General features: G+C 50.0%; 1 protein-coding gene across 1 annotated transcript in view; it reads right to left on the reverse strand.

Annotated features, from left to right (window-relative positions):
* Positions 1 to 23,363, reverse strand: part of PITPNA (phosphatidylinositol transfer protein alpha) — a 43,365-nt gene that overhangs the window by 4,338 nt on the left and 15,664 nt on the right. The window contains 6 exon segments of the mRNA NM_001260719.1: positions 11,933 to 12,055; positions 12,850 to 12,960; positions 13,106 to 13,183; positions 14,984 to 15,067; positions 17,172 to 17,246; positions 18,657 to 18,664. Of these exon segments, the coding sequence (NP_001247648.1) occupies positions 11,933 to 12,055; positions 12,850 to 12,960; positions 13,106 to 13,183; positions 14,984 to 15,067; positions 17,172 to 17,246; positions 18,657 to 18,664 (479 nt within the window).

Below are 23,363 nucleotides of genomic sequence, written 5' to 3' on the forward strand. Positions count from 1 at the left end.
CCCAGATTCAAGCGATTCTCCTACCTCAGCCTCCCGAGTAGCTGGGATTACAGGTGTACCCCACCACGCCCAGCTAATTTTTGTATTTTTGGTGGAGACGGGGTTTCACCATGTTGGCCAGGCTGATCTTGAACTCCTGACCTCAAGTGATCTGCCTGCCTCAGCCTCCCAAAATGCTTGGATTACAGGCGTGAGCCACCGCATGCAGCCTCAGTGAGGCATCTCTTTAGTGCAAGGAACTTCCAGAGCTGGGGATCTTTAGCTGTGAACTAAACAGATCAGTTCTCTCCTCAAGGAGCTCATATTCTGGGGCAGGGTGGGCAGAGAACAAACATTCATCTATCAGCTGGGACTATGGGCTCCTCGGATAGAGACCGACCGTGGGTAAGTGCTATTTTAGGTAGTTACGGAAGCCTGTAAGCGAGGTTTGAGACGAAACCTGAAAGAAAAGAGGGAGAAAATCCCGTGGTTCTCCAGGAGAGGAGCGCTCCTCGCAGAGGAACAGAACTTCCCTTTCCTGACCTGTTTAAAGGTGGGCACAATGTGGTGTCAGAACTAGGCACAAGGATGCAGAGGTAGAAAGTGCAGGGGCAGGTCTCAGATCCACAGACGTGCGAGGCTGCTGGAAAACGGGATGGGGGCTTCTCTGGAAGCACCAAGTGGTCCCTGTCACTGGCACCTTCCAGGCAGAAGCAGACATCACTTACTGGGGATGCTGTAGACGTGATCTCCCTAAAATCAGTTCTGACGTGAAAACTCTATCCTATGTGAAGAATGTCAGTAACATAAGTATTTCTTCACTATCCATTAGTTTTCTGCTCAACTTTTGTTCTTTATAATGTTCAACAAATTTTGAGCACCTAAGAGCACAGCCCCTAGAATCAAACTCCCTGGACTATATTCTGTTTGGTTTGAGACAGGGTCTGGCTCTGTTGCCCAGGATGGAGTGCAGTGGCGCAATCACGGCTCATGACAGCCTCGACCCCCCTGGCTCAAGTGATCCTCCTGCCTCAGCATCCCAAGAAGCTGGGACTATAGGCATGTGCCACCATGCCCGGCTGGAGGGCAGTGGTGTGATCTCAGCTCACCGCAATCTCTGCCTCCCGGGTTCAAGCGATTCCCCTGCCTCAGCCTCCCCAGCAGTTGGGACTATAGGCACACACCACCACGCCCGGCTAATTTTTTTTTTGTATTTTAGTAGAGACGGGGTTTCACCATGTTGGTCAGGATGATCTCAATCTCCTGACCTCGTGATCCGCCTGCCTCGGCCTCCCAAAGTGCTGGGATTACAGGCGTGAGCCACCGCGCCCGGCTGCCTGGCTGATTTTTAATTTTTATTTTTTTGGTGTGTGTGAGGACAGGGTCTCATTGTGTTGCCCAGGCTGGTCTCGAACCCCTGGGCGTAAGTATTCCTCCTGCCTCGGCCTCCCAAAGTGCTGGGATTACAGGTGTGAGCCACTGTGCCTGGCCTGGATTGTATTCTGACTCTATCACTAATTGTAAGTTACTGCACTGCTCTCTAAGCCTCAGTTTTTTTCTTTTTCTTTTTTTTTGAGACGGAGTCTTGTTCTGTCGCCCAGGCTGGAGTGCAGTGGTGTGATCTTGGCTCACTGCAAGCTCCGCATCCTGGATTCACGCCATTCTCCTGCCTCAGCCTCCCAAAGTAGCTGGGACTATAGGCGCCCACCACCACGCCTGGCTAATTTTTTGTATTTTTAGTAGAGACGGGGTTTCACCATGTTAGCCAGGATGGTCTTGATCTCCTGACCTTGTGATCTGCCCACCTCGGCCTCCCAAAGTGCTGGGATTACAGGCGTGAGCCCCCACGCCCGGTCTTTTTTTTTTTTTTTTTTTTTTGAGACAGGGTCTCACTGTGTCACTCTGGCTGGAGTGCAGTGATGCGATCACCATGCCAGGCTAATTTTTGTATTTTTTGTAGAGATGGAGTTTCACCATGTTGCCCACGCTAGTCTCACACTCCTGGACTCGAGCAGTCCGCCCACCTCAGCCTCCCAAAGTGCTCGGATTACAGGTTTGAGCCACTGTGTCTGGCCTAAGCCCCAATTTCCATAATAATAAAATAGAGATAAAAGTACATGGGGTTGTGATGAAGATTAAGATCTTCGGCTGATTGCAGTCAGGAGTTCAAGACCAGCCTGGTTAGCGTGGTGAAACCTCGTCTCTACTAAAAATACAAAAAAAATTATCTGGGCATTGTGGCAGGCGCCTGTAATCCCAGCTACTTGGGAGGCTGAGGCAGGAGAATCGTTTGAACCCGGGAGGCGGAGGTTGCAGTGAGCTGAGATTGCACCATTGCACTCCAGCCTGGGTGACAGGGTGAGACTCCATCTCAAAAAAGAACAAAACAAAAATTTCAGGTACTTAGCATAGCAGACTGCTTGACATGGAGTATGCATTCAGTATTTGGGACCTATTGTAGAGATAAAAAATTATTTGAGATGCTGTTCCAAATGTTATTTATGTTACATAATAAAAAATTATTATTATTGTTATTTTTGAGACAGTCTCGCTCTGTTGCCCAGGCTGGAGTGCAGTGGTGTGATCTCAGCTCACTGCAACCTCTGCCTCCTGGGTTCAAGTGATTCTCCTGCCTCAGCCTCCCGAGTAGCTGGGATTACAGGCGAGCGCCACCACGCCTGGCTAATTTTTGTATTTTTAGTAGAGACGGGGTTTCACCATGTTGGTCAGGCTGGTCTCGAATGTCTGACCTCGTGATCCGCCTGCCTCGGCCTCCCAAAGTGCTGGGATTACAAATGTGAGCCGCCGTGCCCGGCCAATAAAAAATTATTTGAGCCGGGCGCGGTGGCTCACGCCTGTAATCCCAGCACTTTGGGAGGCCAAGGCGGGCGGATCATAAGGTCAGGAGATCGAGACGACGGTGAAACCCCGTCTCTACTAAAAATACAAAAAATTAGCCGGGCACGGTGGCGGGCGCCTGTAGTCCCAGCTACTCAGGAGGCTGAGGCAGGAGAATGGCGTAAACCCAGGAGGCGGAGCTTGCAGTGAGCCGAGATCGCGCCACTGCACTCCAGCCTGGGCGACAGAGCGAGACTCCGTCTCAAAAAAAAACAAAACAAAAAAACAAAAAAAATTATTTGAGACCCCGTTTAAATGTTATTTATGTTACTCTTTCGTTCCAGACACTGTCCTGTAGCAAAGGAGATGCTGTATAGAAGCTCTGAAGAACCTGGAATTTTAAGCCATAGCCCACTTCAGAATTGTGTTCTAGTCACTGAAAGTTTAATACTGCCACATTTTGTGGAGATTCTATCTCTGGCAGTAGTTCTCCACTGGAAAATATATATATTTTTTGAGACAGGATCTCACTCTGTCGCTCTGTCACCCAGGATAGAGTGCAGTGGTGTGATCTCAGCTCACTGCACCCCCCACCTCCCAGGTTCAAGCGATTCTCCTGCCTCAGCCTCCCAAGTAGCTGGGATTACAGGCATGCGCTACCACGCCTGGCTAATTTTCTGTTTTTAGTAGAGACGGGGTTTCTCCATGTTGGCCAGGCTGCTCTTGAACTCCCAACCTCAGGTGATCCGTCTGCCTTGGCCTCCCAAAGTGCTGGGATTACAGGCGTGAGCCACCACACATGGCCAGCTTGTCATATTTTTAAAAGACAACCCTGTGATATTAGATTGGAATTAGATGCATTTGTGTGAACATGATATATGATGCAGATACGGAAATAACTATAGATGTACAAGTCCCCTAGCTCTATCCTATGAGAAGGTCTGGCTGGGAGCTGCAATACCCCAGTGGAAATAGGCACACTCAGCACCCAGATCCCATTTCCAAACACCCTCTCTACTATACGGAAGCAGGGCTCCTTGAAGATGTGGCCAGTTACAGAGCTGGGTCATGAAAAAACAAGACAAACCCAGAACACCTTGTGCTTCAAGGGGACAGCAGTAACCTCACTGGTACCTGGATGGAAAGACAAAGAATAGGATAAAAAGAACACAGTCTGTGACATTTGGGCTTCAGATACACCAGTGGGGTCTAATTGTGCAGAAACATCAACAAATCCACATTGAAAGACGTTCTACAAAATTGTACTATTGTTTTGAAAGATGTTACCATTGGCAAAAACTGGGTAAAGGGTACGTAGATCTTTCCACATTATTTTTTATAACTGCAAGTGAATCTCAATCATTTCAAAATAAAAGGTTTGGTGCAGAAATGAAGCTGGCTGGGTGTGTTGGCCCACGCCTACAATCCCAACACTCTGGGAGGCTGAGGTGGAAGCATCACTTGTGGCTGGGAGTTTGAGACCAGCCTGGACAACATAGCAAGATCCTGTCTCTACAAAAATTTTAAAAATTTAAAAAATTAGGTAGGCGTGGTGGCCTGCACCTGTAGTCCCAGCTACCTGGGAGGCTGAGGTGGGTGTATCACTTGAATCCAAGCATTTCAGGCTGCCATACTCCAGCCTAGGCAACAGTGTGAGACCCTGTCTTATTCTGTCACCCAGGCTGGAGTGCAACGGCGTGATCTTGGCTCACTACAATTTCCGCCTCCTGGGTTCAAGCGATTCTCCTGTCTCAGCCTCCTGAGAAGCTAAGATTATAGGCGCCTGCCACCACACCTGGCTGATTTTTGTATTTTTAGCAGAGACGGGGTTTCTCCATGTTGGCCAGGCTGGTCTTGAACTCCTGACCTCAGGTATCAGCCCGCCTCGGCCTCCCAAAGTGCTGGAATTATAGGCTTGAGCCGCCATGCCCAGCCTAAACTGTATTTAAAAAGCAAACAGGGCCAGGAATAGTGGCTCATGATGGTAATCCCAGCACTTTGGGAAACCAAGGTGGGAGGATCATTTGAGACCAGTAATTCAAGATCAGCCTGAGCAACATATTGAGATCTTGTCTCTATGAAAATAAAAAAATCAGGTGGAGTGGTAGGCACCTGAAGTCCTAGCTACTTAGGAGCTTAACGTGGGAGGATCACTTGAGCCCAGAAGTTGAAGGCTGCAGTGAGCTATGATCACAGCACTGCACTCTAGCCTAGGCCACAGAGCGAGACTCTCTCTCTGTTTTTTTCTTTAAAAAAAAGAAAGAAAACAAAGCTATTCCCACAATTGGGGATGTTGGCTGATGTTCCAGATGGTCTGCCATCACTGCCAGGAGGTTGGAGGAAATTAAGACTCCATGAGGGGCTGGGTGCGGTGGCTCACGCCTGTCATCCCAGCATTTTGGGAGGCCGAGGCAGGCGGATCACCTGAGGTTAGGAGTTCAAGACCGTCCTGGCCAACATGGTGAAACTCCGTCTCTAGTAAAAATACAAAAATTAGCCAGGCGTGGTGGCGCGCACCTGTAATCCCAGTTACTCGGGAGGCTGAGGCAGGAGAATCCCTTGAACCTGGGATGTGGAGCTTGCAGTGAGCTGAGACTGCACCACTACACTCCAGCGTGGGTGACAAAGCAAGACTCCGTCTCAAAAACAAAAAGAGACTCCATGAGGGCAGTGTCATCCTTCACATACACGGATCCTGCAGCCTCTGCAACTCCTATGAAAGTTTTAGAGGCTGGGCGCAGTGGCTCACACCTGTAATCCTAACACTTCAGAAGGCCGAGGCAGGTGGACTGCCTGAGCTCAGGAGTTCGAGACCAGTCTGGGCACCACGGTGAAACCCGTCTCTACTAAAATACAAAAAATTAGCCAGGCGTGGCAGCGTGTGCCTGTAGTCCTAGCTACTTGGGAGGCTGAGGCAGGAGAATTGCTAGCACCTGGGAGGTGGAGGTTGCAGTGAGCCGAGATTGTGCCAGTGCACTCCAGCCTGGTGCCACTCCACTCCAGCCTGGGCAACAGACCGAGGTTCTGTCTCAAAAAAAAAAAAAAAAAAGGAAGTTTTAGGTTCTTGGCTGGGCACGATGGCTCACACCTGTAATCCTAGCACCTTGGGAGGCTGAGACGGGCAGAGCACCTGAGCTCAGGAGTTCGAGACCAGCCCAGGCAACATGGCGAAACCCTGTCTCTACTAAACATACAAAAATTAGCCGGGCGTGGTGGCGTGCACTTGTAGTCCCAGCTACTCGGGAGGCTGTGGCATGAGAATTGCCTGAACCAGGGAGGCAGAGGCTGCAGTAAGCAAGATCGCACCACTGCACTCCAGCCTGGGTGACATAGCGAGACTCTGTTTCAAAAGAAAAAAAAAAAAGAAAACAGGTTTTCTTAAAAATTTTTAAGTGAATTCTCTTTTCTGAGTCTCATTATCTAAAGAGTTAATGGCCAAAGGCCCAAGAGGTTCTTCTTCAGTGAATTATAAAATGTCCTTAATTTCTGTGAGCCACAGTTTATCTATAAAATGAAACTAATACCTGTGTATAGCTTGCCATGAAAATTGGGTGATGTAATACATGTGAACCTCTTAGCATACATGATAGGCACACAGGAAGTCCTCAATACATGTTAGCCTCTATTACTAATACAAACGTTTTTATTACTACCGTATTTGGGAGACAGTGAGTTCCCCATTACAGGCAGTAATCACGCATAGGCTGGTGGGGAAGCTGCAGAGAGGACTCAAGCACGGAACATATCATTGGACCAAATGACCTTTAAGATACCTCCTTCCAGTTTTCAGAATATGGGCCTCTGAAGAGAGCAAGAGCTTGGGAAAGGGAGAAAAAAGGCAAGGTGGGGAGAAAGAGAGAGAGACAGAAACTGCTTTCCTACAAGCACATTAGTTCCAGAAATTTTTTCTTTTTAGGGCAAAGAACTAATCTCTTGATCCCTTGCTTCCCAAATCTTTAAGCCTCATTCAAGAATGGTGGGTCCACCACACAGGCACTAGAGTTACAGCAGTGGTGGCTGTGGCCTTACAGTGACCCTTCATCACTCACAAACAGAATCTGCCTGCACTAGATGACTGTGTATTGCCGTAGAGACTAACAGTCATAATTCCTATTGCAAATGTGCAGTTAATCACGGCCCACAGAAGACAGGCATCTATCTCTATTCCTCCCCCAAACCCTATGACATGACAGTAAAGGAATTTAAAAAGATAAAAATTATGAAGGCAACAAGAACAGAGGACACCACAGCAGGTAAGAGCCAGTTAACAACCTTCTGGGAGATAGAAAAAGGACAGAAGAGTCAGTAGCTAATTTGCAGAGCAGCAGAAGCTTAACTTAAATGCCTGGAGAATGGGAAGCCAAGAAGGAGCTGCAGGTTCTGCAAAGGCTCAGGTACGGAAGCACCAGGTCCCGCTGCAGGTGGGAGTACCAGGTGTGGCTGAAAACTGACTGGTGACTTGTTTGAAAGTCCAAATGGAGAATGATTAGGACCTGGTGTTCCTTCTCCTGCTCTGCAAGTCAAGCAACCACTCTGCTTCCCTTCACAGCAAAAGCCAGGAGGTTCAGTCTCAAGCACTGAGAGAACCCTGACGTCAGGACCCCAGGTGCTGCTAGCGGGAAGGCGGGCAACAAGCAGAATATGAGGGGATTAAAGTTAAAGCCAACCAATGGCACAATGAGCCCACTGGGACCCTTCCCCAGTGTGGCCTCCAGAATGCCGGCTGCCTGCCTGTCTCCCCCAGCAAGAGAACGGGGGAGCCCTCTCTAGGGAAAGTGAGAAGCCTCCATGAAAAAAAGACTCCAAGTCCTGAGGTAGAGGTTCCCCCGCCCACTGTAACTACCGAGTGCGCGGAGCTAGAGGTTCCCCCACCCACTGTGACTACCGAGTACCCTGAGGTAGAGGTTCCCCCGCCCACTGTGACTACCGAGTGCGCTGAGGTAGAGGTTCCCCCACCCACTGTGACTACCCAGTGCGCTGAGCTAGAGGTTCCCCCACCCACTGTGACTACCCAGTGCGCGGAGCTAGAGGTTCCCCCACCGTGACTACCGAGTACCCTGAGGTAGAGGTTCCCCCCCCCCCCCCACTGTGACTACCGAGTACCCTGCGGCAGAGGTTCCCCCGCCCACTGTGACTACCGAGTACCCTGAGGTAGAGGTTCCCCCGCCCACTGTGACTACCGAGTACCCTGAGGTAGAGGTTCCCCCGCCCACTGTGACTACCGAGTACCCTGCGGTAGAGGTTCCCCCGCCCACTGTGACTACCGAGTACCCTGAGGTAGAGGTTCCCCCGCCCACTGTGACTACCGAGTACCCTGAGGTAGAGGTTCCCCCGCCCACTGTGACTACCGAGTACCCTGAGGTAGAGGTTCCCCCGCCCACTGTGACTACCGAGTACCCTGAGGTACAGGTTCCCCCGCCCACTGTGACTACCGAGTGCGCTGAGATAGAGGGTCCCCCACCCACCGTGACTACCGAGTACCCTGAGGTAGAGGTTCCCCCCCCCCACTGTGACTACCGAGTACCCTGCGGCAGAGGTTCCCCCGCCCACTGTGACTACCGAGTACCCTGAGGTAGAGGTTCCCCCGCCCACTGTGACTACCGAGTACCCTGAGGTAGAGGTTCCCCCGCCCACTGTGACTACCGAGTACCCTGCGGTAGAGGTTCCCCCGCCCACTGTGACTACCGAGTGCGCTGAGATAGAGGGTCCCCCACCCACTGTGACTACCGAGTACCCTGAGGTAGAGGTTCCCCCGCCCACTGTGACTACCGAGTACCCTGAGGTACAGGTTCCCCCGCCCACTGTGACTACCGAGTGCGCTGAGATAGAGGTTCCCCCGCCCACTGTGACTACCGAGTACCCTGAGGTAGAGGTTCCCCCCCCCGTGACTACCGAGTGCGCTGAGATAGAGGTTCCCCCGCCCGCTGTGACTACCGAGTACCCTGATGTAGAGGTTCCCTCACTGTACCGAATGCCCTGATGTAGAGGTTCCCCCCACTGTAACTACAGAGTACACTGAGGTAGAGGTTCCCCCGCCCACTGTAACTACCCAGTACCCTGCAGTGAAGCCCACCCACTGATTTGAGGAAAGCCCCTCACATGAAACAGAATCCAACACTGCTGCTTCAGAAAAGGAAGAGAAAGGAGAAAAGATGTATTAATAAAGAACACAGAATAAATGCTTAAAAATAATTAACAGGAGAGAGAGAAGTTAACATTGGAAAAAAATCTCCCAGAAAGCAGGCCGGGTGCAGTGGCTCATGGCTATAATCCCAGCACTTTGGGAGGCCGAGGTGGATGGTTCACCTAAGCGGGGGTGTTCAAGACCAGCCGGGCCAACATAGCAAAACCCTATCTCTACTAAAAAGGCAAAAATCAGCTGGGTGTGGTGGTACATGCCTGTATTCCCAGCTACTCGGGAGGCTGAGGCTGGAGAATCACTTGAACCTGGGAGGCAGAGGTTGCAGTGAGTTGATATCATGCCACTGCATTCCAGCCTGGGCGACAGAGCCAGACTCTGTCTCAAAAACAAAAAACAAACAAACAAAAACAACTCCCAAAAAGCAGACTAAAAAGGAGAGAAAAAACAGAAAAAATTGGGAAGTCAATTCACAGGGTCCAATGTCTGGCTAATAAAAATTCTAGAAAGCAAACAAAACAGGAAAGAAAATTATTACATAAATAATACAAAAATATTTTCCAGAACTGAAGAGATCTTTTGATTTAAAGAGGCCACCAAGGCCAAGCGCCATGGCTCACACCTTTAACCCCAGCAGTTTGGGAGGCTGAGGCCGGCGGATCACCTGAACTCAGGAGTTTGAGACCAGCTTGGCCAACATGGTAAAAACCCCGTCTCTACTAAAAATACAAATATTAGCTGGGCATGGTGGTGTGCGCCTGTAATCCCAGCTACTCGGGAGGCTGAGGCAGAAGAATCACTCGAACCCGGGACGCAGAGGTTGCAGTGAGCCAAGATTGTGCCACTGCACTCCAGCCTGGGCGACAGAGCACGGCTCCGTCTCAAAAAATAAAAACAAAATAAATAAAGAGCCCGCCAAGTCAGAGCAAAATGAATGAACGGAGCAACCCTACCACATTATTATGCAGTGCATATCACACACCAGCCAAGCAGACCATCCATGTAAAGACTCAACCCTAAGGATATAGATCATTGTCCTTCAACATACTGGGGAGGCCAAGGGTTAGTTCCAGGAGCCCCACATATACCAAAATCTGTGTGTACTCAAGTCCCCCGATTAAGTGCAGAATCAGCGCATGAAAAGTTGGCCTTCTGCGTATGTGGGCTTCACATTCCATGAACACTATATTTTTTATCTGTATTTGGTTTACAATAATCCACCTATAAGTGGACCTGCGCAGTTCAAAGCCATGTTGTTTCAGGGTCAAATGTACACATAAAAACTAAGCTAGCAAAAAGAAGGGAGGCAATTATTAATTTGTTTTTAGAAAACAAAAAATTGTACACAAAGGGAATTAAAATCAGAGTAGACTATAGGGCTCACTGGGAAAAAGAATGACATCATCATAATGTAAACACCAAGTAATGAATTAGCCAAATATGGTGATAGTGAAGGATGGAGAGGGGACGTGTGTGAATGGTGGGTGGGTAAGAGAGCTAAATCTTCCATAGGAAGAAGTCAACAGTTAACATCTAAAGTGAAGAAATTCAGAACTAAGAGCAAGCTGGGCACAGTGGCTCACACCTGTAATCCCAACACTTTGGGAGGCCAAGATGGGAGGATCGCTTAAGCCCAGGAGTTCAAGACCGGCGTGGGCAACAAAGTGAGACCACGTCTCTACAAAAAATTTTTAAAAATTAGGCAGCGTCGTGGCACACACCTACGGTCCCAGCTCCTCAGGGGATTGAAGTGGGAGGACTGCTTAAGTCCATGAGGTTGAGGCTGCAGTGAGCTGTGATAATGTCACTGCACTCCAGCTTGGGCAACAGAGCAAGACCCTGTCTCAAAAAATAATAATAATCATAATTAAAAGGATTGGCTGGGTGTGGTGGCTCACGCCTGTAATCCCAGCACTTTGGGAGGCCGAGGTGGTGGATCATGAGGTCAGGAGATCGCGATCATCCTGGCTAACATGGTGAAACCCCGTCTCTACTAGAAATACAAAAAATTATACCGGGCATGGTGGCGGGCGCCTGTAGTCCCACCTGGGGCAAGGAGGGAGAAGTGATGGCAGTTCTTATGAAACAGAGCTTCCCGCCTTATTATATTTTTAGCTCCAAGAGGCAGGAGGGCTCAAAATTGCATTTAGAGGGAAGAGTACAGGGGATGATTAAGAGCTGTGGTTCTGGGGTCAGAGAGTCCTGAGCTCTTACTCTGACCATATCACCTACAAGACAGTGTGACCCAGGGCACAGCAGCATTAAGCTCTCAGAGCCTCCACTTCCTCATCTGAGGGTGGGGAGAGCAGCAGCGCCTCCTCACGGGGTATCGTGAAGACTGCAAGACGTTGTACGTAAAAGCCCTGAGAATGGTGCACAGCACACAGTGAGCGCTTGAATGTTACTGACTCACAATCTCCTCTGAGTGGGCCTCTCAGGGAAGCGTCAGCATCTCCAAAGGAGGTATGAGGAGCGCTGGGTCCTCCTTCTGCGATCCATGCCAAGGCCAAAAAAAGGAAAGCAAAAGCTCCCAGCTTTGACAGCTCACAACGACCGTAGAGAGCCACCACCGGTCAGCTCCTGCGTACGCTGCGGCTGTCCTCTGTGTAATGTGCATGGTATTCATGGGTCACCCAGCCTGCCTCCTCCCAGGGTCACCTCCAGCTCTGCAGCCCCTCATGCTCTTCCCCACCAGGCTCTGAAGCATCGCTGTAGCAGCTGTGTTACCCACTTGGCATTCGGCACATACTGCCGTATTTGTCTCTGTGAATACGCCAAGACTTCAACTCAGTTGTCAATTCAAGAACACAGGCTGTTTTCTTCCATATAGTGCCCACGTATTGCCCAGCAGGATACCTTCCCCGCAGCAGACACTGACGTGTTCCCAGAACTACAGGATGGTGCTCTCAGGGAAGTGCCCAGCAAAACAGTCTCCTTAATCTTCATGCGTTTATCTAATCGAGAGCCTCCACTTACTTCATCCAGCTGTCTCTTCGTCTCTTCTTCCATCCTTCGAATGTCGTCCATGGTCAGGTCAACCCACTTATCGAGCCAACAGAACAGCTGCCTGTGGAAGTTTGTAAACAGACGCCTCTCTTGCTATGTAGAAAAGAGGGAACCACGTTAGAACGCAGGAGGCGAAGGCCGCTGCCACAGCCCTTCCCCCCAAGCACTCCACACAGATACCCACACTAGACTGGGGACGGGAGGAGGAGTGATGCCCGGCTGGTTATCTGGGTCAGCCATGGGTCAAGGACCTTTGTCTTCCTGTGTCTAACAGGTATGGCTTCACATAGGAGGGAGCCCCCAAGAAAGAAGGACGCCTACCTCACGCTAGGCCCTCTGCCCAAAGCACTAGCCAGACAGCAGCCCATGAACTCCTAGGCAAGCCAAGGGCCCCAAACAACTGCCACATTTCTTCCTGTCTCTGGCATCTAATGCCAGATGAAAACTGGCCAGCGGCTATGAAATGTGGCGCAAGTGAGGCTCAAACACGTCGCAGGATTAAAAGGCTATAAAACTCCTTAGATCTGCCCAGCAGAGTAATTCAGGGCACTGGCCAATCTGGCTCACAGTACCTCTTGCCTTTTAGCTGCAAGAAAAGAAAGACTGAGTTTTATTTGTAGGTCAGTCATAGCAAGTCCCTTCCTGTGGCCTTCTTTGGCCTCGGTTTCCTTCCCTGTCACATGTGGTGCCCCTGGAAGGACAGCATTAAACCGTAAGACACTTAAGTGCAAGGGAAAGTGCACATCTGGGAAGCCAAACTGTGAGGTGTGCTCATGCTGGCAACCCTGCCATGAGGTCACATGGGCTGGGCCATCGTCTTCAGTTGGGCCAAACACCCCCCACCGCACACACGCAGTCACTGGGAAGGCCTCAGCCGAGCTACTTACCTTATGGATAAAGTTTTCCACTTTGTTCTGCAGGCCCCACCACTTGAACTTGACAGTCACCAGTTTGTACGCACACATATACGGGCAGTCCTTCTGGTTTACAAGTTCTTGCTGCATTAGAAACATACCCACGGGTAGGCAAGTAACTACGGGCAGACCTCAGGCCGTCCCAGCTCACCCCAGCCATTCCCCTCCTCCACAGGGACGGCTCACCCACACGCGGCCCAGCCCCCTGGCAGTGGGGTGTGAATGGTACCTTCCAGTTGGGGCCCAAGGGTCCTCGGCCTGTTTTGTTAGATTTAAATTTTGCTGGGTCTTCCTCTGCCTTGTAATCCTGAGAGAAAATGTGGAAGTGGGGTTGGAGGGGAGTGGGAGAGGCAGCGAGAGATGGGGAGAACAGATTTTTCATTAGCATTCACTTCATACCAGATCTTGATGCTGATGGCACAAAGCAAATATGGGAAAATGTTACAAACAAGATGTAGAACTGTTTACATTAGCCTCGGAGGAGAGTTCTCTGTGATTTTCTCTGACAGGGTTTGTTTTCCATTTTGCCAGTGTGAAGGTCTCACCAGACTGTCTGAGCAGGCCCATATTTACAGTCTTGAAGACAGAGAATTTCAACCTGGGGTGAGCAGCCAAATCACCAGGGAAGACTTTTTAAAAACGTAGATTTTTGAGTCGCTCCAACTAGAACCCAGTGACTGAGAATATCTGCAGGTGAGGGTAGCACAGATCTGTTTTTTGTTTTTTTAAATCTCTGCAAGTGACTCTAAAACACAGCCAGCACTCAGAATAACCAGGTGTCCTTCCTTAACTCTCCCAGTGCCATCTCCTCTGGCTTGTTTCACAAAGTCAGTACTGGAAATATTTACTGTATGGAACCCGTCCACTACTGGGGAGTCTCACTTCACGGATTTCTAATGCAGTCAATTTCCTGTGTTAATTAAACCACAACAGAAGTTCAAATTTCAGCTGTCCCTCTGTGTGGGCTCGGGAAATACAAACTCATAGCATCTACTTAACAAAAATAACAAAGATAATAAGTTTTTCTCTCTCATAAAGTATTTCCCAAAGCTGAGAAGGTTTTTTTTTTTTTTTTTCTGAGACGGAGTCTCACTCTGTCGCCCAGGCTGGAGTGAGTGGCGCGATCTCGGCTCACTGCAAGCTCTGCCTCCCGGGTTCACGCCATTCTCCTGCCTCAGCCTCCCGAGTAGCTGGGATTACAGGCGCCCGCCACCACGCCAGGCTGATTTTTGTACTTTTATTAGAGACGGGGCTTCACCGTGTTGGCCAGGCTGGTCTTGAACTCCTGACCTCAGATGATCGGGCACCTTGGCCTTCCAAAGTGCCGGGACTACAGGCGTGAGCCACCGTGCCCGGCCCCAAAATATCTTAAGTGCAGAGTGACCACAGGAAAGACGTATCACACCCCTGGGATACCAAGAGCAAACATGCATTCGAGTTACATTCCTGCCTTTTAATCCCAACAGGGCCTCTGCCTAGTAAGAATGGTAATGAATGAGGAGGAATCTAACCCCCTCATTCCATGAGCAAACACTTCCTGGGTGCAAAACAGTGAGCAAGCAAGACCTGGTCCCTCTTCTGACCAAGGTCATGGTCCAGCAGCGGACTGTCCTAACACACACTGCTGCAATGTGTGTTACTCTGAAAAGCTACCACCCACTTCTTGAGGGCAGAGGACCTGTCTTTCCATACATTCTGCATTCCTCACCTGGAACCCAGAGATCCTGACAATATTCCACAACACAGTAGGCAGGAAATAAATGTTTTTTAATTACTGAGTTGGAAAAATAAATTTGAGAACTGGTGCTCTGATTTTTCAGGCTAAGCATCATTTTAGCGGGGCAAAATACTCTAGCTACAGCACCTACTAAGTCTAGTAATAATTTTCGGAGGCCAAAGAGGGCACATAAATTTGGGCTACTAATTTTCTGGTGGTATCCCCAACTCAAGACAAGAAGACTCCTAATACTCACTTTTAAAAATAAAACAAACAATACACATCAGAATTTCCTTTTGTGCCAAGTTCGGTATGGTTTCCTGGTTTCTCTAACATTGAGAAGTCATTTCTGCATCTCAAAGGCCACCCACATCTTTAAACAGATCCTACCTTGCTAAGCACTTGGCTTCGATCTGCAATGTCTATATATATGGCTTCCACATGTTTCCACGTCTCAGGCTCCAGCTTATGCACCTGCGGGAACAAGTGGGTCACCACTATGCAGTTTTTGTCAGCTATCAAATACCCTTTAGGGAGAACGGACACCTAGAAACTGCCATTCCCACAGCCGCAGATGTAAGATTCCTACTGGTAAGTAATTATATAATTACATACAAAATCATCCAAAGAAATGGGAGAATGGATTTTTTTTTTTTTTTTTTTAAGAGACGGGGTCTCATCATGTTTCTCAGGCAGTGGCTATTCACAGGAGTGACCACAGCACACTCCGGCATGAACCCCTGGCCCGAGTGATCCTCCTGCCTCAGCCTCATGCCTGGGCCCGAGTGATCCTCCTGCCTCAGCCTCATGCCTGGGCCCGAGTGATCCTCCTGCCTCAGCCTCATGCCTGGGCCCGAGTGATCCTCCTGCCTCAGCCTCATGCCTGGGCCCGAGTGATCCTCCTGCCTCAGCCTCATGCCTGGGCCCGAGTGATCCTCCTGCCTCAGCCTCATGCCTGGGCCCGAGTGATCCTCCTGCCTCAGCCTCATGCCTGGGCCCGAGTGATCCTCCTGCCTCAGCCTCATGCCTGGGCCCGAGTGATCCTCCTGCCTCTGTCTCCTGAGGAACTGGGACTACAGGTGCGCAGCACTGCACCCAGCTGGATGTTTTGTTTGTTTGTCTAAGATGGAGTCTTGTTGCGACGCCCAGGCTGGAGTGCAGTGGTGCGATCTTGGCTCACTGCAACCTCCGCCTCCTGGGCTCAAGCGATTCTCCTACCTCAGTCTCCCAAGTAGCTGGGATTACAGGCACCCGCCACCACACCCGGCTAATTTTTGTATTTTTAGTAGACATGGGGTTTCACCATACTGGACAGGCTGGTCTCAAACTCCTGACCTCAAGTGTCCCGCCCGCCTCGGCCTCCCGTCCCCCGCCCAGCCCCTGCTGAATTTTAAGTAGACATGACTGAGAACGAATGCTCTGACTGTTCAGGCTAAATGTCACTTCTACAGGTCAAAGTGCTTTCCGGGTGTTCACGGTGCCCACACCATTTCCACATGTTCCCCGCTGTAAAGACTGTAAACCCTTCCAGAGATGGTGCCTGCTTAGCAACATGCTGATAATTCGGATCAGGCTGTACACGCACATAATACAAAATTATGACACAAATTCAAAATGGACAAAAGGATACAATAGAGAGTAACCAGAGTAATTCCTCCTCTTGCTTGTCCCCAGCCCTCACTCTAGTAACAGCCACCTCTAAGAGATCCTACATGCAAACATCCATGTGCGTGGACTTTGCTTTTAATATGAAGGGCGGCATGCATACACACTGTTTCATAACTTCCATTCTTAACTAAACAGTAAACCTGAAGACTGCTCCCTACTGGTTTTTTCATGGCTGCAAGGATGTCACTATTTGGCTGCACCACAATTCATTTAACGTTGTCCTACTAACGGGCTCTTAAGTTGTTTTTTGTTTTTGGAGACAGGGTGTCTGTCACTCTGTTGCCCAGGCTGGAGTGCAGTGGTGCAGTCACAGCTCATTGCGGCCTTGACTTTCTGGCCTCAAATGATCCTCCAGCCTCGGCCTCCAGAGTAGCTGGGACCACAGGCACATACCACCACGCCCAGCTAATTTTTTTTTTTTTTTGGTACAGACAGAGTCTTGTTATGTTGCCCAGTACGGTCTTACATTGTTTTAAATCTTTGGCTACACAAAGAAGACTGCAATGAGTCTCCTTGTACATATGTTATTTCACACGTGTGAAAATAACTATCTGATCAACTCCCAGGCATGGAAATGCTAAAGGACAGGTGTATTTTTACATCTGGGGAGTTACTGCAAACTGTACTCTATAGAAAACTGTAATTTTGGTCTTTTAAAAATACAGCTCCCGTGTGCCAGGAAGTGCACCAATCCAAGCAGCACAAGAAGCCTCATGAAAAGTTCTGGAGATCACATTTTGCAAATGAGAGACACAGCAATCCCATGCTGGTAAGACAGGTCTAGGCAGAGGCCACCGCCTTCCTGGCCAGGCAAAAGAGGACCACAGGGAGGACTCCATGGGAGCGATGGAGAAGCTACAAGGCAGAGACTCGAGACCTCACCCTGGGGCTCTTGGGAACTACTACTCACGTTCTCCAGCGTGCCAAGATCTGGTTTGTGCCAGGTTTCAATTTTAATCAGAAAGTCTTCTTTCATGTACTCATTCTGGAAGAAGGAAAAAAAAATACATGAAAGTCACAGGTTCACAGTTGAGAGTAACCATCTCCCATTACTGGAGATGGGCATTAATGGATCATGGGCAGCTGGGAGATTCCAGCCTTCTAGTAACAGTAACTTGACTGGGAGCCCATGACACACTAGGCATGCATGATTCCCACATTCCCAGGCATTCAATCCCCACCCCAGCCTGAGAGCTCTGTGGAATCACCCTCATTTGACAGATGAGGAAAGTGAAGTTCAAAGAGGTTAGGTGATTTAACCAAAGTCACAGAGATCGGGCTGGGCATGGTGGCTCACGCCTGTAATCTCAGCACTTTGGGAGGCCAAGGCGGGTGTATCATTTGAGGTCACGAGATCGAGACCAGTCTGGCCAACATCGTGAAACCTGTCTCTACTAAAAATTCAAAAACTATCCACGCGTGGTGGTGGGTGCCTGCAATCCCAGCTACTCAGGACGCTGAGGCAGGAGAATCGCCTGAACCCAGGAGGCAGAGGCTGCAGGGAGCTGAGATTGCACCACTGCATTCCAGCCTAGGTAACAGCAAGACTCTGTTTAAAAAAAAAAAAAAAAAGTCACAGAGATCATGACAGAGTTGGGCCTCAAAACAGGTTTGTCTGACCTCAAAAATCCATGCATTTAGCCACTCTAGCATACTTCAGTGTGCCAAGTGCTGATGGGTAGTAAGTCGTGTGGAAAGGGCACAGGAAGACTTCCTAACCCATCAAAGATACTGACCACAGTCCCCTTCCCGCCAACTAGCCTGTGGCTGAGACCTTCAGTTCTCTTCTCAGTAACTCAACCCTTCAAGCTAATTATTGCCTCCCTCCCTTCCTGCCTCTTAAAAATTGGAACTTCTCAAAGGAGACACACATTAACCCATTAACTCCTCAGCAGGACCCAGTTTCCAGAGACAGCCAGTGTTTACCGGCAGGTACAGGGCACTCAGATGGGTGTGCTGAATAGCTGGGGGTGGGCAATGACAGAGGGGATGGCTGTGGAAGAAAAACCCTGCTGACATCACGATTTTGCCAAGGGTCAGTGCTCAGTGGGGTCAACAGATGCACAGATGGGAAAGGGATGTCGGTCAGGTCAGCTGAATGGAGATCTCTCCACAACCTTGAAAAGGTGTGACCTGGGGAGGGACGGCCTCGAGCCACTGTGTACAAGTCAGACTCACAGCCAGGGTGCACCTGATGGAGCCACAGGCCAATGCAGCCTAAAGCAGGTCATCATGCCAGTTAACAGGTTCCTTGTTAGTCCATTGACAGGACTGAGCCTCAGCAACTCCAAACATCAGCCACAGGACAGAATACCCGAGACCAGCAGTGCGGTCACGTTTCTCTCTCCTGTTCTTACACGTCATCTACAATTCCAGCCCCCTCGCCAGTACTTACTGTGATAACTGCTCCCAGGCAAGGACATGGAAAGAAGAGAGAAAAAGATTAATGAGGATGCAGAAACATCTGCCCCCCCCACAGGGAGGATGAATGGCAGAGTTCTTCACTCCCTGTGGCTTATTCCACAGTCACCTCCAAGCCCCAGGGAGTCAGAAATACCTTAACGCACCAACCCACAAATTTCACTCAGACAAATGTCCCAAAAAACCAAATAGGGAATTTAATTAAAGCGACGCCACCATGGGCTTCCTGGGATTCTTCTTGGCAGGACACACTGACAGGGACCAGCTCTGACCAGGGGAGGTGCCGCAACCCATCACTCTCGCATCAGAGCATTCCCAGGCGCCTCCCACCTCCACCCCAGCCTCTACCTCCCGGGGCCCAGAGCGGGGGGGCTTGGGGCCAGGCACTGTCTCTGCCTCCTGCACCCTTCCCCTCGCTGTAATCGAACCTCCCAGGCACGGCACTCCTGCTCATTGTAATGGGAACCCCTTAGAAAGATGGCTCAATTATTTATCAGAGAAAATGACTGCAGCTCTCATGTCACTGGGGAGCGGACTAGCTGCTCCTGAGACTGCCTGGTTCATTCAGTACCCTCTGAATTTAGGAGCTATGTCCATTTCTGCTGGCTGCCCACTGCCATGTTTGTAGAGGATGCGGGGCTAATAAACTCCATAACTGAAATGAAGGTTACCCCTGAGCACAAAATGAGGCAAAGTTGAAATATAAAGAATAAGAGCCATCCGTAAACCTGGGAGGCGGAGCTTGCAGTGAGCTGAGATTCGGCCACTGCACTCCAGCCTGGGCGACAGAGCGAGACTCCGTCTCAAAAAAAAAAAAAAAGGAAAAAAAGGCCGGGCGCGGTGGCTCAAGCCTGCAATCCCAGCACTTTGGGAGGCCGAGACGGGCGGATCACGAGGTCAGGAGATCGAGACCATCCTGGCTAACTCGGTGAAACCCCGTCTCTACTAAAAAAAAAAATACAAAAAACTAGCCAGGCGAGATGGCGGGCGCCTGTAGTCCCAGCTACTTGGGGGGCTGAGGCAGGAGAATGGCGTGAACCCAGGAGGCGGAGCTTGCAGTGAGCTGAGATCCGGCCACTGCGCTCCAGCCTGGGCCACAGAGCCAGACTCCGTCTCAAAAAAAAAAAAAAAAAAAAGAATAAGAGCCATCATGTACAGAAATAACCCAAAAGACTGTAACTTCCCCAACCCAACGAAAGACACTTAGAAGGAAGCACCAGATTCAGATCACAACCGAAAGGCCTCCACTGAAGTCACCGCCTGTGAGCAGCTTCAAGAAAACCACGTTAGAACAAAAAAGGAAATGACGGGTACAGTATCTCGTCGGCAGAAACTCTGCTGTGCCCCGGTGGGCCCGGGAGCCCCAGCCCGCGCATGCGGCATCTCTGGCAGCGCCATCCCTGGAGTGGGGGCAGCAGTGCCAGGCTGGCCTGGTCTGATGACACCAGCCATTAAACTCCTCCGGCTGAGCACCTCTTCTGAATCCACCTCCCCTGAGAAAGCCTCTCCTGGTCCGGCCTCTCCGAGACGTGCTCATCAACGGGCCAGGACTCTGCTCACTCAGCCAAGGTGACGTTCTTCGCCACGCACTGGCGTTCTGATTGTAACTTGGTTTCTCATGTAGAAGAATCCACAAGGAGAGAATGCCCTGATCATCAAATGGGATGCCCGGTTTCGGTAGTCATTCTGCATTTTAGTGTAACTTCACGGATTGGCGCTGGGGTTTTTATACATTTGTCTTTGTGAGACCATGAGACACATCCACTCAGTTCTGACAAACTGGCTTTCCGAATCCATGAGGGTGACAGCCCTTGCTCACCTTTTCATGCCAACTTCGGTGACCAAACAATCCTCCCCAAACCTTCTCCAGGCCTCCCAGGCCCTCAAACACCTCTGGATTCCAGTATTCCCTGTTGTGCAAACTGTAACCCGAGGTACACAGAAAAGCCGCAGGAAATCCTTTGCAGTGGGAGAGCAGGGATTTCCAAATAAGACTAATAAGGCATTTTAAAAGCATGGCAGGGGCCGGGCGCAGTGGCTCAAGCCTGTAATCCCAGCACTTTGGGAGGCCGAGACGGGCGGATCACAAGGTCAGGAGATCGAGACCATCCTGGCGAACACGGTGAAACCCCGTCTCTACTAAAAAGTACAAAAAAAAAAAACTAGCCAGGCGAGGTGGCGGGCGCCTGTAGTCCCAGCTACTTGGGAGGCTGAGGCAGGAGAATGCCGTGAACCCAGGAGGCGGAGCTTGCAGTGAGCCGAGATCCGGCCACTGCACTCCAGCCTACGCGACAGAGTGAGACTCCGTCTCAAAAAAAAAAAAAAAAAAAAAAGCATGGCAGGGCCACGTGCAGTGGCTCACGCCTGTAATCCCAGCACTTTGGGAGGCTGAGGCGGGCAGATCACCTGAGGTCAGGAGATCGAGACCAGCCTGGCCAACATAGTGAAACCCCGTCTCTACTAAAAATACAAAAATTAGCAGGGCGTGGTGGCGCATGCCTGTAATCCCAGCTACTCGGGAGACTGAGGCAGGAGAATTGCTTAAACCCAGGAGGCAGAGGTTGTAGGGAGCTGAGATTGCACCACTGTACTCCAGCCTGGGTGACAGAGCAAGACTCAGAGCAAGACTCTGTCTCAAAAAATAAAAAAGTTTAAAATAAATAAATAAAAGCATGGCTTAGCGATACTGCATCCAGCCGAGGGCTATGGTTCCAGGAAGGGATGGAAGGAGAAACAAACTTTCTCTTCCTTTTCCCACTTTCAATTATTCACAGACCAACTCCTATCTTACCCTCTCCTCACTTCCAACCCATCAGCTTCAACGGAAAAACAGAGAGGGAAACAAGCTAAGAACAGCAAGAGCTGATCATTACCATAGCGTCCCAATCTGTCTGCATTCCACTCAGAGTAAGGAAGAGCCTTCCAAAAGCCATGGGGCATTTTACTTCATGCTCCTCCATCTATCTTCCTTCAAACTTGGATCTACTGAGGCCAAGCTAAGATGTCTGAAATAATAACCTCTCTCCCATCAGCCCCAAGGTAACTGGAAGGTAGCCTTCCTTGCCTATTTCTACCTCTTGTTTTAAAAGAGCAAGTGTCTAACTAAACAGATCTAAGATCCAACATGTCCATTCTGTGTGAAGGTGTATCCTGAACAGGAGGCCAGTACCCACTGAGGAAACCAACCTTCCTTCCCCTACTCCCTGTCTCCATGAAATAGTTAGAAATTATATTTTTCCAGAGGAGCTCCAGTGGCGCAATCGGTAAGCGCAGGGTACTGATACAGAAATTACGTTTTTCTTTTTCTTTTGGCCAAGGATCAATATATGAACTATCATTTAATGTGCAGAAAAATGCCCATGTCAGCTGCAACACTCTCCCCAGAATTACACAGAGAACAGGGGCATCTCTCAGTTGGCACAAGCTGTGTACCCAGAACCCTGCCCCAGGCAGGGAGATGTCCACACTATCCGTTTGCCTCGTTTATGCCAAGTTGGCTAAGGTTCTTACAACGCATGCTCACTGCGACTCTCTCAGACACTAAGAAAATCCACCTTTGGCCCTAGACCAGACACACCCAGCCACACTGCATACTTTTTTTTTTCTTAGACAGAGTTTTGCTCTTGTTGCCCAAGCTGGTGTGGAATGGCACGATCTCGGCTCGCTGTAACCTCTGCCTCCCGGGTTCAAGTGATTCTCCTGCCTCAGACTCCCGCATAGCTGGGATTACAGGCACACACCACCATGCCCAGATAATTTTTTATTTTTAGTAGAAACGGGGTTTCACCAGGTTAGCCACGCCGGTCTTGAACTCCTGACCTCAAGTGATCTGCCCACCTCAGCCTCCCAAAGTGCTAGGATTACAGACGTGAGCCACCGCACCTGGCCCTGTCTTTTAAGAACATGTGTGCGTGCCTCATTTCCAAGAATCTAACTTCCGGCCCAGTGCTTAGGGAGTGGGGAGGGCTGCATTTCAGCTACAGCAAGAAAACTCTAAGGGTTACACATCCCAGACCCGACCAATGACCGCGCATTTCCCGATACAAGGTCCTTAAACCTGTGTGGGGCCACCGAGGGTTGGAAAGAGCAATGACCCCGTGTTCTGGATTGCAGTCATTCCCAAAGTCCACAGGATAAGGGTGACGTGCATCACGTAAGGATCACAGACTCATCAGACTGTAGGGAGTGCCAGGTGCCAACAAAGAAAGCAAGTGAAGGACGACAGGTCAGCAGAGGCTGCAGGGAGGACACCGCAGCCCAACACTGTCTGTACCCACACATGGAGGCTGGCGGGAGGAAAGGTCACCCACCTCACATACAAGTGCCAGGGGACCTCTCGGGACTCCCCAGGGTTATAAATCAGTACCAGCCTAAGCTGCCTCCCGGGTTCACGTGATTCTCCTGCCTCAGACTCCCAAGTAGTCTGAGTCTGTTGAGGCCTAAGCCCTCCCAACAGGTCTAGTCCTAGCTGGCCCTGGAAACCTAGGAATCTTGGAAAGCTAAGAATCTGAATCATCCAGATAAATCCAAGAACGTCTGGACTAGAACAGAAAGTTCTCTGTGGAGGTTCAAATCTTTCCTTTCCAGAAACTCCACGCAGGAGACTGGTCAAGATGAAGAAATAATTCCACCCTGTCCTCAACTACAGAACATGCTGTTTCAGCAGAAGCCACAGTTCATT

Source organism: Macaca mulatta, chromosome 16 (genome assembly GCF_049350105.2).
Source record: "Macaca mulatta isolate MMU2019108-1 chromosome 16, T2T-MMU8v2.0, whole genome shotgun sequence".
Taxonomy (NCBI): domain Eukaryota; kingdom Metazoa; phylum Chordata; class Mammalia; order Primates; family Cercopithecidae; genus Macaca; species Macaca mulatta.